Source organism: Euprymna scolopes, chromosome 3 (assembly GCF_053919585.1).
Source record: "Euprymna scolopes isolate OS-2025 chromosome 3, ASM5391958v1, whole genome shotgun sequence".
NCBI classification, from domain to species: domain Eukaryota; kingdom Metazoa; phylum Mollusca; class Cephalopoda; order Sepiida; family Sepiolidae; genus Euprymna; species Euprymna scolopes.
Genome location: NC_136484.1, coordinates 25,522,029 through 25,542,028, shown reverse-complemented (window position 1 = coordinate 25,542,028; position 20,000 = coordinate 25,522,029). Strand labels below are relative to the sequence as shown.

General features: G+C 33.3%; 1 protein-coding gene across 31 annotated transcripts in view; it reads right to left on the bottom strand.

Annotated features, from left to right (window-relative positions):
* Nucleotides 1-20,000, bottom strand: part of LOC145253848 (phospholipid-transporting ATPase IA-like) — a 517,619-nt gene that overhangs the window by 247,326 nt on the left and 250,293 nt on the right. For 4 of the 31 annotated variants that reach the window (XM_080112997.1, XM_080112992.1, XM_080112973.1 and 1 more), the window contains exon 1: nucleotides 5,787-6,273. The exons of the other annotated variants lie outside the window; for them this stretch is intronic. In XM_080112997.1, the coding sequence (XP_079969123.1) occupies nucleotides 5,787-5,811 (25 nt within the window). In that variant the 5' untranslated portion in view covers nucleotides 5,812-6,273. Of the gene's footprint in view, nucleotides 1-5,786; nucleotides 6,274-20,000 lie in introns of those variants that run through there. 31 annotated transcript variants of the gene reach the window in all.

Below are 20,000 nucleotides of genomic sequence, written 5' to 3'. Positions count from 1 at the left end.
TAAATAAATAAATAAATTTTTAAAGTTGGTTCATTTTCAGGTAAAACCTCTAAAAAGAAAATTCTGAAAATGCATGCATTAACAAATAATCTATTAAACTGTTTATAAATATTGATAAGAAATATTGGAGTTTAAAAGTAAAGATAGATATTTAGAAAGTGGGGGGGACTCCAGATTTTTCTTTTTTTATCTAATTAAAAAAAAAAAAAAAAAAAAAAAAAAATCAATAATTAAAACTATCTGTATTACCAATACTTTGAATCTTGCTTGTCCCTATACAAAGTGAATGACAAATCAGAAGCTCACAGTATTAATGCTAAAGACCCTCAGGGGCCCATCCTAGGGCCCAACTCTTCCTGATCTACATCAATGATTTCCCAAATCACATCCTAAGATCATTTGTAGACATTTATGCTAACGAAACTATCATCTATGGCAAGACTTCAAAGGCCGTAAATGATCAAGTTCTGATTCTCTCTTCTCTGATCTTAAGCACATAGTACACTGGAAAGAGGTGGTTGGTTAATTTTAATGCATCTAAAACCAAGCTTCTGGGTCTGACCTTTACTCCTGATCTGAAATGAAACGCATACATCAAATCCGTTGCCAAGGTCGCTGGAAAAATGGTGGGATTGTTCTACAGCTCCAGTAGACATCTCACTGCTGATCCAATTTACTACCTGTATAAGAGCCAAGTACATGCAAGGATGGAGTACTATTGCCATATCTGGGCAAGAGCTGCTAGAAAGACCTTCTCCTGCCTTGACAGAGTTCAAAATAGATTTTGCAGCCTAGTGAGGGGTGCCCTTTTCTCTTCCCTGCAACCTCTTTCCCATGGATGAATAAAAAAAACCTGAAACCTTGGAGAGGCTTATTCAGATTCCAGTGAGGACCAATCGTCATTGTCAATGACAAACAGCTGTTGCAATAATGTAAATTCAATTGCAAAAGTTATCAAAAGGCAAACAGAGTACTGGAAATCTGAGGAAACTTGTCACCTGGACTCCGAGAACATCACCGGTTGCTGTTAGCAAACAATCTGTGATAATTACCTGTATGAGAAATGCTAGTTAGTGAGTACACATAACAATAATAGTGCTTAATTAGTGTTATTGGTGTTTTTTTTTTCATGTGTTGCTATCTTCATTGTATCGTATCACCATGTACACTAGATTATTTTTACTCCAATAATTTTTTTTTTGTGCTTTGATATTCATATTAAAAACCCCTTTTTTCTATTTATTTAGTTATTTGCTTCCCTACCGAGCAAATTAGGCACAATGCCGTTTTTTAATGTGGAAAGTGAGAGGAGGGGCACCAGTTTCCTCAAGAGGGAACTGAATAGTGACAATTGGTATGAAGGGTTTCCTCTACATTGACCAAAACTGATTGCTGAAGAGCAATGGTCCTATATGTGGGATTGCCCCCACATATGGTCTTTGATTGATTTGATAACAGAAAAAAGATCTTGTCCCGAAGGCCAAGAAGAAAAAAGGCGAAGCTTTTTTCTATTTATTTAAAAAGAAAATACAACTTTATTATATACTAGCGGGGGGGGGGTACCCGGCGATGCCCGGGTGTCTTGAGGTAAATCAAAACTCCGGGGGGGGGGTGTTAAATAATAAAATAAATGTTTTGGTAGGTAAGTATGAGAATCGAACCCGTACCCTTGAGTTGGAAATTAATGTGTAAAAAAACAAAAAAAAAAAAAAATCTGCTACGTTAACCATTGACCCACGGCAACAACAGACAATGTTAAGCAGGTTATTTAACTATAAAAAGAGGCGTGCGCAATAAAAGTTAACTCTGCTGCTTCCATTTGACCTAATTAAGAAGGTCAAATAAAAGTCACACAGCGTTTGGGTTTGTTTACCCAAATTTAACTGTTTCTTTCCCCAACAGATGTTGGGGAGGGGTGTCTGATCAAAGCTGATTGCTTCTGGACGTTTTTCCCAGCGCAAGCAATGCCGAGAACGTATTTATTTGCTCCCCCACCGAGCAAATTAGGCACAAGGACACTTTGATCCGGCCTGAGGGCCAAGTACCGGCACGATGCCAGTAAGACGTCGTTTGAATTTAGTTTCACATATTTATACTAAAAAGCCCAATCAACACGCGAGAAGCCAAAATAGCAATAATTTTGTAAAATTCGACGTAAATAAATCTATACGCTACGCGCTTTCCTAATTCCTAGATATTATTATATAGGACCTATATACACAGTTTTAAGCGATAGTAACAACCCCGGGAGCGCGTGCAAAAGAAGGCTTTTGAAGACATACACGAAATGATCACACACATTTTGCCTTTTATATATATAGATGGGTCGTGGAATTGCATTCACTAGCCAAAGATCTAGCTAATTTGCATATTCTTTTAAACATTAATTTTAATTAATTCTCTATTAGTTTTTTCGGTTTTCTTATGAAATGATCATCTTTAGTTAACGATTATGTGTAATTATATTCATGCAGATATTCTACACGATTGATACTTGCATAATATTTGCGTAAGAAAGGTTATAGTAAACACAAACCTTTTTCTATATATACTTATGTATGCGTATATACATTCGTTTAAAAATGTTGCCTACCAAACTCCTATCAGTTTTAGTCTACCGGCATAAAACTTTATATATAAAGAGTGTATTCGAACCCATGTGAAACTTTGTATTTGGGTTTTAGCCGGGTAAAATCGGTACAAAAGTGTGAAAATTAAAAAAACTGAAATTTGCCAGTTGAAGGTCAAATGACGGCATTACAAATATGCATGCATAACGAAGTAGCTATTGGTTCATCTTCTAATTTTTGAACTTACAGCAAACATGTCTTCATAGCTCAGGCATTAATGTCAAAGGAAAAAGTAAATCGTAAGCTAAACGTTTTGGTTCTCTTTGGTGGCGCATGAGTCATTTTTTTTTAAACTTTAAATCATTACTATACATTGGGTCCAATATGATATAATAAATACTAAATCTATTGATCAAAATATCATATTTAAGCGTATTTTACAACCTAGCAATGCCGGGCGGTCTGCTAGTATCATATACAAGACATTTTTCTTGATAACCTGAAAGAGACATTTAGTAATAGGTCGTCAAATATGGCACTATAACTTGAGATCTTGCTTATATTTATTGATAATTTCATATTAGATATAGAGCCTTTAAATTATTGGGAATGGAAGATTTCTCGAGAAGAAGGAATGTCTAATAAAACATCACAATGTATTTTCTTTTTACAAGTTTTTAAATAATTGTACATTTTTTATTACCAAAAAGTATCATAGATAGTGCCTTATCAATGCCATTATTATATATTGCTCTTCAAATAGTAGCACTATATTATTATTATTATGTGTTGCTATTCAAATAGTACCACTATATTATTATTATTATGTGTTGCTATTCAAATAGTACCACTATATTATTATTATTATGTGTTGCTATTCAAATAGTACCACTATATTATTATTATGTGTTGCTATTCAAATAGTACCACTATATTATTATTATGTGTTGCTATTCAAATAGTACCACTATATTATTATTATTATGTGTTGCTATTCAAATAGTACCACTATATTATTATATGTTGCTATTTAAATAGTGCCACTATATTATTATTATGTGTTGCTATTCAATGTGCCAATTAAAAACTAATACTTCATGTTTAGGTTCAAATATATTTACACAAATACAAACTAAATACAAATGAAAAATAATATCAAGATAATCATGATTCATTTGCTTTAGAAACCCAGAATTCTGTAAAAATTTGTACTGAGTAGACATATTTAAAATTTAATCTATTTTACACTTAAAGCATTAAAATATTTTCTTAAAAAGTTATAAACTTTGTTGATGTTAAAAAATAAAAAACAATTTAACATATGGTAGCAAAGCATCCTCAAGTCTAGCTACAATATGGATTGTGCATGCAGGAAACAATAATATGCTAGCCAGTCAAGCGTGTTCACACACACACACACACAGTAAATAAAAAGCCCAACCTAAATTCAACAAAGATGTAAAATAGACAACTTGGATCCTATTACAATATTATCAAACTTGTAATCAGTTAAAACATTCAATTTCTTTAAGTACTAGAAATGATGTCAAATTATGAGTTAGTATAAACTTGATATTTAATAGAACAGGATACTTAAAATGATTTAAGCATTAAAAAGATGAAAAGAAATTGAATGTGTGAATTTATCTTCAATACTTCATTGAAATAAACACAAATAAAAACGGTACTGATGTGGTGAAATACGGACAAGACCGTGCTGCTATTTTTTTTTTTTTTTTTTTAATAGCATTTTCAAGTCAATTTTTACGGTGTCTTGTTTATTATTAAATTGTTAGGTGAAAATACAGAATAGTTAAAAGAGGCCCTCCTACTAGTTTCTAAATAGTAACCTTATTTCAGCAGGGTCCGCATTCTGCAGGAGTACCAACAAACTGTCTAAATTATAATTTTATATTAAGTTCTCTTTAAAATTTTAATGTTAAATTTAACAAAAAATAATATTCATTTGTAATAAAATGTAAAAAAAAAAAAAAAAAAAAAAAAAAAAAAAACGTAAAGACATACAAAAAAAAAAATATATGAAACTAAATTTACATATGTTCTTCTACCTTAAAGTATAGGAGTAGTTATAGAAAGCCAGAAAGTAGACAATATGGAAAAGGAAAATGTATTATTTTATAGTTAGATTAAGAACTAAGAAATTAATATGATTAGTTTCATATAGTAAACAAAATAAAAACAAAAGGTGGAAATGAAACATTATCAAATTTTGATATGGTAGATAGCCAATGAGTCGACCAGCTGAGATGCGATATGTGATAAGTTGGTAATCAATAATGGCACCAAAACGCAAAGAAGCAGAAAGAGATGCGAGCAATGCAAATACTTGTTGCTGCTTTCTTTGGCAGTCGTAACCACTGCTACTGCTGGGACAATCCATCTTGTTGCTCGTTCTCCTTTATTACGGACAATGTTAAAGAGAGATCAATAGATCAGTTTAAAACAAAAATATAGAATCATCATATAGAGTGGTTGGGGAGGGAGGGAGGGGGCATTATGGTCAATAGAAAATTGGATTCTATAAAAAAAAAAAAAAAAATTTTTTTTTTTTTTTTTTAATCAAAATATTAAGATTGTTTGATTTAATAGAAAATAAACAAAAAGGCAATAATAAAAATCCCAATTAAATTTAATAAATTATAAGAAATAAAAATAAAAAAACATGTTAAAGAGTGAAATCAAGTTTTTTTTAGGCTTTAATTGAAAAATTTTATATTTAACATTCTAAATTGGAATACTGATGAGATTATGAATATAATTTTTCAAATTTTGTTATAACATTATTATGAAACATTTTATTCAATGAGTAAAATCATTTTCCGAAAGTTTAAAAATCATTTAATAAAATATTTCATAACATTTGGTTTTCTAATATTTCCAAATCAACTTTACAAAATAATGTTTTTAAAGATGTGACTCATTGTATTTAATGTTACAATATATCTTTTCCAGATAATTATCTTAATCTTTTTTTTAACATTAGAAAAATTATATTTAATGAATAAAAAAAAAAAAAGTTGAAATGCCAAATCTAATAAAAAGTACAACTATTCCGAATTAATTAAATATTAAATAAATATAATTCAAGGCTTTTTTTTTCTTTGACAAATATGATTAAAATATATTTTATAAAATTTTTCAAATAATGAATTAGTAAATGAAATAAAATAGTGAAAAGGAAACATTTTTTTTTACCTATGTCATATGACAAGTGCTTCATATTGTTTGCATTTACATACACGTTGATTGGAAACACATCAGCCGAGCGGCATCTGGGTTATCCGCACATCATTGCAATGGTTCAAGTACCAACTAAATTATTCAAAATCTATGATCCTATCAATGTAAATATGTTCGCAGGGATGGACTGATTCCCACTCACAAAGTCACCATCTGGCGGGATCTGGCCGTAGCACTGCTGGACACAAACAAAGTGAACAGCTGGCGCTTATATTGTCATGCAGTTGGACAGCGTCTCAGACTTTAGCCGAAGCAACACAACAAAGAAAAAAAAGAAAAAAGGTAGTAAATTCTTTGCAACCGCATAAATACAAATCGGCTTTTTATGGCTATTAAAGCTAGTGGCACTAGCAAGAATTGAGAATTCTTCAGACAGCAGAATAGTTCATATTGATAGAATCATTTGCTTACATCTGCCACTATAGCACATGCCTACATACACAGATATGTAAAAAAAAAAATACACTATATTAAACGGCTGTATTGGCTTACAGAGCAAGTAGACAATTTAATGATTTGTAAAAATAGTATATTCCAGAGAGAGAGAGAGAGAGAGAGAGAGAGAGAGAGAGAGAGAGAGAGAGAGAGAGAGAGAGAGAGAGCAATTAATATCGAGAATTACTTTCTTTCACTTTCATTATCTTCCACCATAATAAAGACCAATGTAATTTGTAAATAAATATAAACCCGTCATGTCACACAAAAGTTAGCCAGTATTGAAAAAAAAAAAAAAAAAGAAAAAAAAAAAAGAAAAAGAAAAAAAAAAAAGAAAATGCATTTTCTAGCCCACCCCACTCCCTAATGCAACCATTTCTAGTGAAGCAAAGAAAATAGCAACTCAGACAATCCTCGCCATTTGAAATAAATTTAAAAAGAAATCCTCCACTCTAAATTGTAAGTCCGTGTTTTTTTGTTTTGTTTTTTTAAATGTAATTTTATATGAACACTAGGGGGGGGTACCCGGCGTTGCCCGAGTGTTTGGAGGTGTGTGTGGTCGGGCGGGGGTGGGGATTGTTAATGAAAACCTAAGAATAAGCGAAGTAAAAAAAGAAAACAGAAAAACGAACGTTAAAACTTATCTGAAAAATAAAGCGGGGGGGGGGGGGTACCCGGGCGGTGTGTGTGTCTGGGAAAAAAAAAAAAAAAAAAAAACTAACGTAAGGCAAACGAACGATGTTAAATGTAAAAATCTGAAAAACCAAAAAGAAAACAGAAAAACTAACGTTAAAACTTCTGAAAAAAAAAAAAAAAAAAAAAAAAAAAAAAAAAAAAATGTAAAAAATGGCTTAAATAAGCCTGTTTCAATATTAAAATTTAAAAAATCGGTGGGTACCCGAGTGTTTTTGGGTGTGTGTGGTCGGTTGGGGTGGGAGGTGTTAATGAAAACCTAAGAATAAGCGAAGTAAAAAAAAAAAAAATTAAAAAAAAACAGAAAAACTAACGTTACGTGAAAAATGACTTAAATAACCCTGCTTCAATATTAAAATTTAAAACATCGAAAAGAAAAAAAAAAAAAAAAGACATCTCACACCACAATTCGAACCCAAAACCTTTAGATTATGACCCAACACTAACCAACTGAGCTAACACGACAGACATGAAATTGTGTCAGTTCTTCAAATATTTAAACTAAATCAGGTTATGACGTCGTCTAACGCATGCGTAGAACTGATCTCGTCATGAGAGAACGGTTGGTTTGTTATAAATAACTAACTGACCTCGTAAGGCAACAAAAGAAAGAAAAAAGTTCCGTCTTTTAAATAGGCAGATATTCTTTGAAGGAACCTTTTTTCTTTTTTGTCGCCTGATGAGGTCATTTAGTTATTTATAACAAACTGACCAAAACATTGTCATGATCCTGTAGCAAAACTAAAATAATGTCTTGCTGAATCGCCTTGTCTTTCACGTATCTGCTTGCCTGTATGTCTTCCTCATAAGAGCCACTTTTCCATTTGATGTTATCGTGCTAAGATGAGTGGAACATTGTTCAATTAAGAAGTGCATTGGGTAGTTACAATTTTCACCAGTTGTAAACAATCGTGTTTTTAAATATCACATGTAGAAATTTACATTTTAACGAGATGCTAATGCCTAGATAAGATTCTTATATTGCCGGAGGGGAAAAAAATTTAAGTAGTGTATTCAGAAAGGAGCGTTCCAGGTCAGTGACTTTGTGCTAAATTCTGTTGAAACTCATTAAATTGTTTGCACAGAGATGGAAAACAAAGAAAAGAGATGGCCTTTGAAAAGCATTTGAGTTACAGTGTGGCCAGAAGCTTGAAACAATAGCCCCCCCTCCCTACTTAAACAGCAGGAGTTAAAAAGAAACAAACAACTTGTGGACAAAGCTTTGAAAACACCACAATCTACTTTTACTTTATTATAAGTTAGAATCGATCATGCGTGCTTTGATTTTCTCTACTGCAACTAAGAAAACTATTAAAGATATCGGATTTAACGAATACTTGAAGATTTAGCTGTAAAGGCTTGGAGAAGGAAGACAGATCTTTATAAACCTTAGTCACAGCATTTCTTTACCTGTATTTTCATAGCACTTGCAACTCTAAATGTAGTGTTCAATCTTCTCGACATTATTAAGGGATAAAAATATCTTGTTTGTAATCGGTGCTTGCTACAGTTCTACATTTCTGTTATATGGAACGCTGCTGCCACACCCGGAGAAGTATTTCACAAGGCACTCTTTCATGCATTGACCAATTTTAAAAATCGACATTTGCAATCTAGTAGGAAATGATCTCTGCTGTTGGTTAATTTGCTTCCCCATGGAAGCAAAATGTAACACAGGGTCGTTTTTAATGTGGGAGGAAAACCAGCTCCCTAAAAAGGGGCACTCTGGAAGTAAGCAAAAATAAAAATTGCCTTAGTATAGAAGGGTTTCTCCTACATTGGCCAAGGACAAATTAGCATAAGAACAGATACTACATTGATTTAGTTTATTGGATGGACATCATATTAATACAATGTTACAATAATGTACACATTAAAATAATAAAAATCAACACGATTTTCATTAATCTTAGGCATGAAGTCCTGTTAACTTTGGGGGTGGGGGTGGGTCGAGAGTCTTTCTAATTGTCTATGATACTTTGAGATTACTCTTAGCCAGGCTTCTTTCACCACAATACCACATTCACACTAGAGTTAAACCTACTTAATAGAATCCCAATCGTTACTATACTACACTGTGATCTTAACCCCAAGGCCAGATCTCACAAAATTATTTCCACAAAAGAAACATTGCTAGTCTTTTTCCACTTGTTATTTTCTAGAGGGTGCTCGACTTCAATCTTTGGTTCTTCCTTGTAAAATTGACAGAACTCTCTATCCTACCACAAATGCAAAGAACCCCCCTCCCCCCCATCAAATGAAATTTTCATGAACTTCCCACCTATGAAACATGTTGACACAGAATTGCTTATCTGAAATCTACATGGTAACCTTAAACTTTAAAGCACGTGTCATAAACCATCTTCATAAGTCATCAGATTTTATTCATTCTTTTCAACCTCTCATAATATTCATCATTCTACTGTTATATATTCATCGCTTGAGTGGCTTCTAACCTTGATAAGTGGTAACGCATTACTAAAAAAAAAAAAAAAAATTAAATCACATAAAAATGAATTTAACCACATGATTTATGTGGAAGAAAAAAATGGAAACTATTTTTTTTAAGCTCTTCAGTTTTGGGTTTTTTTTGTTTACTTGCCTCCCCATGAGGGCAGAGTTAGACACAAGGTCGGTTTTACAACCATATTGAATTTATTCAGACTACACCTCTATAAGGCCACCATTCGCCCATGCATGGAGTATTGTTGTCATATTTGGGCTGATGCATCTGCCACTAGTCTCTCGCTCCTAGACAAGGTTCAAAAGAGAGTCGCCAATCTGATAGGTCCTGAACTGTCAGCTAAACTTCAGCCTCTATCACATCGACGAAATGTTGCATCCCTCTGCCTGTTTTACAAGTACTTTAACGGTGAATGCTTTGACAAACTGCAAGCACTTGTGCCCCCTCAACGTAAATACCCCCGACAAACATCTAAATCCCACCCTCTTCACAGTAGAGATCCCTAGATGCAGAGAGCCTTCTACTCCAGTAATTTCTTCCCAGAACAGCTAGACTTTGGAATTCCCTTCCGGGTCCCTGCTTCCGACTGTACTGACATGCAGACGTTCAAGTGCAACGTGAATCAACATCTTCCTGCCCAACTTCCTACACAGTACCCTGATGCTTATGTCCCTAATAGTAGCCCCCTACAACAAAGTGGCAATGTGCCTTGTTTGGGTGAAAATGTTAAAAAAAAAAACAACAACAAAAAAAAAAAAACTATGTGTCTTTTTATTTATCTTTGTTTGCAACTAACCTTTTTCAAAGATCATCCTAGCTTTCCTTTAATACTCCAGATGAACCATGTCCAGTTTTGTTGGGGACAGTAGGTTTTATATTTTCAAAACAGATCGATAGAAGAGTACTTTTTAAAATCAAATTAAATACAATTCTTAAAGAAGAAAATGTTAAAATAAATAATTGAAATAGAATTTTTTTTACTTGAAATAAAAACAAAACATTAAACAAAACAGTCAAATTTTAAAAAATACAAATCATTAATGTTTTATCGTACATTTTAAAAGTAGCCGCAGTTAGATGTTTGCCATGTGTGTTTTTTTTTTATCTGTAACTCTTCAAAACAAACTCGCAGAGTTTTTTTTCTTTTCTTTTTTTTTTTTTTTTTAAATTTTTACTAGACATTTGACTATCTTAGCGATATGAGTTGGTGGGGGATCAAAATTAAATTTGATCTGGCGAGTACAAACTGCATAAAACAAATTGCTTGTGCTTCTTATCTGGCCCTGTCGTTCACTTTCACTTGTTATTCTGGGTGCAAGTTCAGGAGAATAGAAAGTGAATATTGGGTTTACTTACGACAGTGGCATAACTTTCGCTTCCCTTATTTTGTCCTTTAGTCCTCACATTCCAGGAGTGACGTTTTTGACAAAGAAAGAATTGCTTTTTTCTGAGTCATAATCTATTCCATTTAACACTTATTGTTGGGCCAAGTTTTTCACCTTGAAGTAATATATTTCCCTAAAACCTATGCCTTAATGTAGGGGGGAGGGACTAAAACTTGCTGCTATGGTTTCAAATGATCTGAAATAACAGCAAGGGGAAATTTGATTCCAAATATTTCCCATATGTTATATCTCCCCTCTTTGGTTTTCATACATGAATAAATTTCAGTGTATAAGGATTATTTGGCACCGGAGATATTCATAACGGTACCTTACTTCCAAAAGAAGGAAGATATAACATATGAGAAATATTTGGAATATCTCCCCTCTTTCGGAAATGGAGTATGATTACGAATATCTCCAGTATCAATCTTTATACACTGTGAAATTTACTTTATGTATGAAAACCAAAGAGGGGAGATATAACATATGACAAATATTTGGAATCAAGTCTCCTCTTGCTGTTATTTCAGATCATTTGAAACCATAGCAGCAAGTTTTAGTCTCCCATCCATCAAGGCAAGAGGTTTTGGGGAAATAGATATTCTGTAATTCATATGCAAAACTACGAAAACAAATGATTATGATCAAAACATTTTATGGTTGGAAAAAGTGCCAAAAATAGGCTCTAGATGATGGATGATTCCCTTAATGTGCAACCGTAAAGTCATATAGCTCTCACTACACAATTTTAGCTTTCCAATGAGCCTTCATTTGTTAAATTCTGATCAATAGTTGCTGAGATTTGGAACTTATAAATTGCCAAAAAAAAAAAAAAAAGAAAAAAAAAAGAAAAAAAAAAAAGAAAAAAAGAAAAGGTGGTATATCTATATATTAGTGGCCTGACAAGGCCACAGAGGAGACAACCAAGCAAAAAACCTTTAGCAAAATCCATCCCAAAGCAGCAAAACTAAAGCTGGCTTGCCATGGTTATATATTTGTATATTCTGGCAGCAGGTCATTATACAAGCATGTCTGCTTGAACACGACAGAGTTATTCTTTTTTTCGATTTTTCTGGATATCTTTTCCATTCACCGAGCATTTTTTTTTAATTTCAGCTGGCATGTTGTATAAAATGGCACCCAAAAGTTGTTGTTCAGCCATATTCTTCTCAAGCACTTTCTATGGGTGCATCCGAAAAGATATCCAGAAAAATCGGAAAAAAAGAATAACTGTCGTGTTCAATCAGACGTGCTTGAATATATGAATATATCTATACTCATAGCCAAATTGAATATTGAAATACTTATATCTTATATCTAGGAGAGAGAGACTAGTGGCAGATGCACCAGCCCAATCTTTTGTTCTAGGAGAAGAAACTACAAAGATATTTGTAGGCTTTTTGAAAATTATAATACTATTCTATGGTTAGAATTTCATGACAATTGATAAAAAAGAACCTATTTTTTCAAACCAATAAGATATGCCCAAAATTTGCCTAGATGTGTATATATAGTGTCCTGGCAAGCCAGCTTTAGCTTTGCTTCTTTGGGATTAATTTTGCTTAGGTTTTTTTGTTTTGTTTTGTTTTTTTGCTTAGATGTCTCCCCTGTGGCCTTGCCAGGCCACCAATATATTTTTAGCCCCTTACATTAATTGGCTTCATGACTTGTCTGGGACGATTACTAAAAAAAAATGTGAGGGAATGCTACACTCCCACTAACTCTTTCATGACAAGGCCATGTTTAAAAAATTTGTGGTTACAAAATTAGTTCAGATTCCCTACTATTGAGTTTGAAAATGCCCTGACTGGAGTCAGCTTTGCGTTGCAGCTGCCTACGATAGTAAAAATATGTTGAATGAAGCCCTAACTGAATAAACAGATGTACATACATCGCAATTGAGGGTAATAAAAGAAAAGGTAGGCAGAGGAATCTTGTAATGATTCGGTCAAAGATGGCCTCAACCAATGGCACATCAAAATGTAAAGTTTCATAGAAAAAGTCACTTTCTGCTGCCACGGTCAATGTGCATCCCACATCTGATGAGGAAAACAGGTGATACTATAGATTGTTCCCACCTCCACTGAGAGATTAGCTAGGAATTAAATGACAACATGACAGCAACAGATCTATTGCCCTACATAAATAAAGTGACATCATGAGCAATTAGTCAGGGGTGGGTCAAAGAGAGAATTCTGAAGAAAGTATCTAGTGGAAGCAAATTGAAAACAAAAGCTCGGACATTTAGGATTTTCAATCAAAATTTCTGGAGACACTGGTTTGTTAGGCAAATTAGCTCAACAGTAAAATGATCTCAACAGGCTGAACAGTGACAGAGACCAGAAGAAAAGAGTCAGATAATGGAGTTACTTTTAGCTAAAATCCCAAATCTGAAATAAGATGGAAACACTTGTGACAAAACCCTAACACACACACACGTGTTCAACAATTGCTTAGATAAAAATTTCTCTGGCTGCTTTTATCACGCACGTAAATGGAGAACTAATGCTTCATGTTCAGAGATTAACAAGAATCTTGACATGGTCAATAAAAAGGTAAAGAAAAAAACCATGGCAAATGCTTTTGGAATGGGTGGTCATTTAGAGACATGGTCATCATTTTGCAAAGAAACGTTAAACACAGAAGACTAGGTGAGTAGATACCAAGTCCCATATCTTACCTACACATTTAATGATTTGCGAATATTTCAGTTAAAAATAACGTTTCAAGTGATTTTTAAGTGGGTGGAGTTTAAAAAAAAAAAAAAAAAAAAAAAAAAGGAATATCTTACAAAATATTAGATCGTGAATCATAGTATAAAACAAGTTGGTTTAATTTTACTGTTACTTGTATATTTTTCAAAAAAATAAACTTTTTGCATAATGCATGTCACAAAACTCTACAAGAAATCTATGGGAACGAAGTTTCACATACAAGGGAACACACGAACACAAAACTATTAACATTAAAGTAAACTTAATTATCGCCCTTTAATTCTGGCAATGCCATTTTTTGCCACAAGAGAGCGATACACATCATTTCTGTGTCCGGTTGTATTCGTCTTCCTTTTTCTTTGGACTGCGAACCATGCAGACGCAGTTGAAACTACGCTCCTGTTTTGCACCCACGCAAAACACATTTGAACTCTCACAAAAGACTCTGGAAGTAACCATGCAAGTTATGTTTACTTATACATCTTCGGCATTGAACTGTTTAACATTACACTTGTATCCATTATGTAAATGTACATTGGTTGTAAATATAATTTTGGCAGATTTCATAGACTCGTTTCTTGGCTAAGGGGACCATGTGACTATATCCTATTCCTCTACTTAATAGAGAGTGACTTCACCCTCTACAAATCTATAAAAATGATATTCAACATTAATGCAATAAAATATTTAGCAATTAAGGAGTTTTAATGATAGAAAAAAATTTAAATAATTTTGCATCGACTTTAGTTCAGTTTCTCTTTATACAAATGAAACCTCGTCTTTTTTTTCCATTATTACTAGCATGGGTTCCCGGCGTTGCCCGGGTGTTTGGATGTGTATGTTGAGCAAAAAAAAAAAAAAAAAAAAAAAAGTGGTAGTAGGAAGGCAGGCTCGAACCCGTACCGCGAAGGAGGAAAAGTACGGGGGAAAAACATGACAACTTTGCTGTTATGACCACCGCCAAACCGGAAGTGACGTAGGTTTAAATTAAGGCTAGACAATTGAAAAGAGGGGATGACTTAAAAAATATTGGCGAAAAAAGCGACCCCTCCTTGTAGAAAAGTGCCCAGTTGAGGGTAAAGAAAATGTTTTTAGCCAATTTTTCGATATTTGTCGTGTGAAGGGTCGAGCTTCATAACAATACTGATCTTGTGAAAATCAGTCGCCTCTGTCAAAAGTTTTAGGCAGACATGCAAACATACATTTATATATTGGTAATTCAAATTTTCGACTCAAACCAATTAAAAAGCTTGCTTTATTTCTAAATACCTTTTATGTAAAATTTCAAATGTTTAAACCAGAAATTGTCTGAGTAACTTGGTAGAGACTGTAGAGGTCAAATTTTTTTTTTAAACTTTGACCCCTATTATGACCCCTTAACATTTGTTTTGGGATCAAATCAAGTTAGATTCATGTCCAAGGAACCTATATCTAAAATTTCAATTGTTTATACCCAAAATTGGCAAAGGAGTTTGGTAGAGTTCTCAAAGGTCAAATCGTTGAACTTTGACCCCTTAACAGCCAAATTTCTGTCTGAAAACCGATTACAAATCCCAAATCTCAATAACCTGTATATGAAATTTCGAGTCTGTAGACTGAAAATTGACCGTTATTGTGTAGGGAAATGTATACGTACACAGACAGACACTTTCACAGATATATAGATTAGAGTAGAATTAATTTTGTTCAGTAATTTCTTTTTTTTTTGTTTGTTTTTTCTCAGTAATAAAACATTCTGGTTCAAATTGTGTAGAAGTAACCCTTTTCAATTGTTGAGTTTTCTTTTTAACTAAACCTTAAACATAATTTACGGTTAGTTTACAATTAGGGTTAAAAATAATATTCTGCTTCAAATTGTGTAGAAGTAGTCATTTTTGATTATAATTTTTTTTTCAATACTAACAAGTCACCATTTCCCACTACCGAAAGCAACTCTATGATGGAATGGGCAGAATTTGATGAAAGAGGATGGCTCAACAAATATTTGTTGATATTAAACTTGAAAACTGTTATATGATTACGAGTATAGCATCTTCTTCAATGTTTTTGTTAGATTTAAATTTTAAATAAAAGAATTTATATCGTTTATAGATTTATTTATTTTCTTAATGAGCTTAAAAAAATGTCACATGTTATAAACATTATTGTAAGAGAATCATTTTATTTCTTCCAACTTCCTGTGTAATTATAAATCTATAAAGTATTGATACTATCTCAACAATGACCACAAAGAAAAACAGTGATATCAAAATCCCCTTTTTTTATAAAACGTTCCTCTAAAAAAAAAAAAAAAAAAAAAAAAAAAAAAAAACTTTTTGTTCTCAACACGATTTATCTTTGATCACTGCCTTCTAGTATCGATTTACAAACAGTTTGAGTTAGGGACAGTTTATAGCAACTTCGGAGCAAATCAGGAGTTTTACTCAACGACAATGATAGCCACAACAGACAACTAAGATACTGACATTAGCGTTTAGGGGGTCTTTTCTCTGCAATGATATCACACACATATACACAGCATACATCCGATATCTACAGGTGTTGGAGTCTGTATTTTCTTTTGTGAGTTTGGGTTATTTTTTTTTTTTTCATAACTAAACCAGTGTTCACCAACTCAGCTGTCAGCAATGTGGGAGACCACGACATGGCCAGAACGAGAAGAGAAGACTAAGGAGAAACAACCACAGTACACAAAACCATTGCGGCAAGTGTCAAAAGAAGGGGGGGAGCACATACTTTTTTTTATTGTACATACGAATGGGGACTGCTTGTGAATTTGATACTCCCACGGAACTTCCTTTGGAGGGAGCCGGTTAAACCCAAATAGATTTAGTGACATTTCACACGCACACACACACGGCTGTACAATTTCAACAAAGCAAAGAAACAAAAATTATGAAAGGTCGTGCTGATCCTTTGGTAATATAAATGGATATTAATCCAATAGTTTCGTGAATGCTGATGAAATGGTGACTCTAGAAGAATATTAGTATATTAAAAAAAAAAAAAAACATTTAAAGAACTTTTTTTTGTTTTCAACATGATGTATCTTTATCCACTGCTTTTTAGTATCAATTTACGGACAGTTTTGTGATAGGGACAGTTTATAGCAGGATCAGAGCAAATCGGGAGAATTTTATCCATCGACAGTAATGGTCTCGACAGACAACTAAAATGTTGCCATTAGTATTTACAGGGTCAGTTTCCATGATGGTATCACAAACACACCAAGAGCAAAACCAGATATCTAGAAAAACCAAGGCAAACAAGTGTTTGGGGTGGTGATTGTCTAGAGAGGGAGGGGACACATGGCTTTACAATTTCCACAAAACGAAGAAACAAATTATGAAAAGTAGTGTTGACCCCTTGGTGATATAAATTGTTATTAATCCAATAGTGCTGATGAAATGGTGACTCTCGAATAATATTGTTAGTAAATCTACGAGAAGCCAAGTTGTCCAAATCTTATTTTATTACAATGACCACATGAAAATAAAAAAAGTAAGGTTTTTCATTTTTAGAAGAATCCGATCAAACAATAAGGTTGGAAATGAACTTATACTAGAGTATGACATGATCAGCTGACTTATCTGACCTCTTGTCTAGCTGAGGTAGGTGCCGCAAGCCATATGACCATTCATGCAACCAGGCCATAGACTGCTTAGTCACCAGAATATCTTCTTACAATATCATGGGTCGCTCCCCCCCAAAAAAAATTATAGGAAAGTTAATTTAAATAAAAAAAAAAAAAAAGTGGTGCAACTTAGTTCGAAGGATGGGGAAGTGTTCTTGAAATTTTTGTAGAAAAAAAAAGTTTAAGAAATTTCCATGTCTATCAAAAGATAGAAAAAATATATAAGTTGTGAGTCATTGTAGAAACAGAAAAAAGCAAATGAAAATGATAAAAATGAAAGGGTGTATGTTAAGTGTGAGGACGGGATGGGAGAGTAACTGTAACAAATGTGTTTTTTTTTTGTTTTTTTTAAATAGTAACAGATGAGTAGAACACTTGCGTTTGTGAAGGGACTCCAAGATTTGAGCTGGAGAAGGACGGATGAAATTTACAGCCACCTTCCCTTCTCATGAAGGCAATGGAAATAAACTGTACAAAGTAGCTTCTAAGAACGTTTTTATTTCCAGGAAAGCGAGAAGAAAAAGAAACCACCACTTAAGAAATGATACAAAGATTTGGATTTATTTTTAGAATATTTTTCGTCAGGTATCAGTTTTTGAGAATCCTAAAAACAATGAATTTTGCCCCAATTCTAGAATCTTGGTTGAAAGATTAGATACTGACTCAAATTTCTAAGTTCAGGACATTTGAAAAAAAAATTTTTTTTTTTTTTTAAATGGAGGAAGGGACACACAGATTAGGTTTGTCTTTACAAAACTAATTGGGAGCTTTTAACCATGGCATATGAGTACAATAATTCAATAATTACAGTAAGAACTTAATTTTCTGTGGTTCCTGATACAAGTAAAAAATCCATCCTTGACAACCAAGGTGGGTCGCTGTGGTATAAGCCAGTCCTGCTTTATTGAAGGTATTGGCTGGATCAGTCTTAGGTGCACCCTACCAGGCTTTACCTTCTCTCTTTGAGAAGGGGTTGGTGTATTACTGATTATCTAAGACGCCTCTACCATGGAATCCCAATAGGTCTGTGCATGGCTATGTTTATGGAGCCAGAACGCACCAGCCTTCACCATTGGCACATAATAGACAGGTGCAACAGAATAAGCAAATCATTCCTGATTAAATTTATATATATATATATATATATATATATAAAAGTGAAAATGAAACTTGAGAAAAACTGGACATTTTCACTTTGTTTTAACATGCATCTTAGTTCATGTGAAATCTCTCTAAATGTATGGCAATGGAAACTTTTTTTTTTAAACATTAAATACATGCATTCATCCATGATGAAGAACCTATAGCTGATATGATAATTTGTAAATACTCAAACACTAACAAAAGGGATCGACATTAGAGTTTTATGTAAATATTAAGGTTTTAAGAAAAAAACAATACATGCAAACATAGAAACAATTGCTTAATATGTTTAATGTTTTTTAAAATCAGCATCATGAAACTTGTTACCTGCTTCCTTGGCTGTACAGACATGCAGAAGTTTAAATGCAATGTTTACACCTTGCTTATCTCCTCTTAACACGGTCTCAAATAATAGCCCCTTACATGCAAGTGGCGATATGCCTTTTTCTGGAGTGAACATGAATAAAAAAAGAAAATGCAGACAAGAGAAAAACAAAGGATGGGAGATTGTGGAAAAAGCCGCATGTAACAGAGTGTAAGCAACTAACACCAATTCCTCAGAAATGGCCAGAACAAGTGGAGATGACAATTATAGCAAAAGGAGAAAATTAAAATGGAAAACATGGATTATTTGCACAGTTTGACCTATTCAAACTACTATTCTCATCCCTTTTTTTTTTTTTTTTTTTTTTTACAAAGGAATCACCACTTAACAAGATCCAGAGGCCACTTGAGGATAAGGGTGAAAGAGTGTACAGTGGTCAAAAGGACAATATAGTAATCGTGACAAGTGTAAATTTGGTAAATTGGACTACTTAAAGGGAACGGCTCATCAAAAACTTGTTTACATTGGACTTGAAGATAGCCATATTGTAGTCAGCTGGAAAGCAGGTAAACGAAAGAGAGTTCCACAAGTGTGCAGTTCTTAGAAAGAAGCTTTGTTCATGGAATCTACGTTTTAGGTTTAGGCACAGATAAAGAGTAGGGGAAATTATTGATAGTGTTTACAGCCAAATGAGTGTTTCTCATGAAGGTTTTTGGTTAATGTAACCTCCGACCTTCAAATGTATTTTTGTTGAACTTGGGGAATCTTTAATCTGTACAAAATTTCTAACAGAATACTTTATTTAATCCACTGGGGTAGCTTTCTCTTGTTCCATCAGCACAACCGGGTAGAAATCTTTGAACCATCAACCCCTAGACGAATGATATCTGCTACACCATACAGGTTATGTTTCAGCATATTATAGCTATCCAGTTAATAACGATGCTTTTTCAGAAGATAAAGAGATGTAGATTGTTGAAAAGCTTGTAGTGTTTATGTATGACAGGACTAGTTCATGCAATGAAGTACATGAAGTGAGGCTTGATCTTTTTGAAACAAAACCAAGACATTATGATTGTATCTTAAACGCTTCTCTTACAGAATATTGAGAGTTATGTTTCAAACAGACAAATTTAGAGCCAATCTTAAACATGCAATTTAGTTTTGTCCAGTTCAAGAAAATAGAATGTGGTTGACTTCCACATGGACAGATTTCCAAGCAAAAAAAAAAAAAAAAAAAAAAAAGGTCAAGAACTGATTAAATGTGAATAAAAGAGAAAAGAATGTCATAACAAATACAAGTAATAAAATCTTCCGTTTGTTGTTGTACTTGCTGACCCCTGATGGGATGAAATGAACTCGATTGGCAAGTAGAA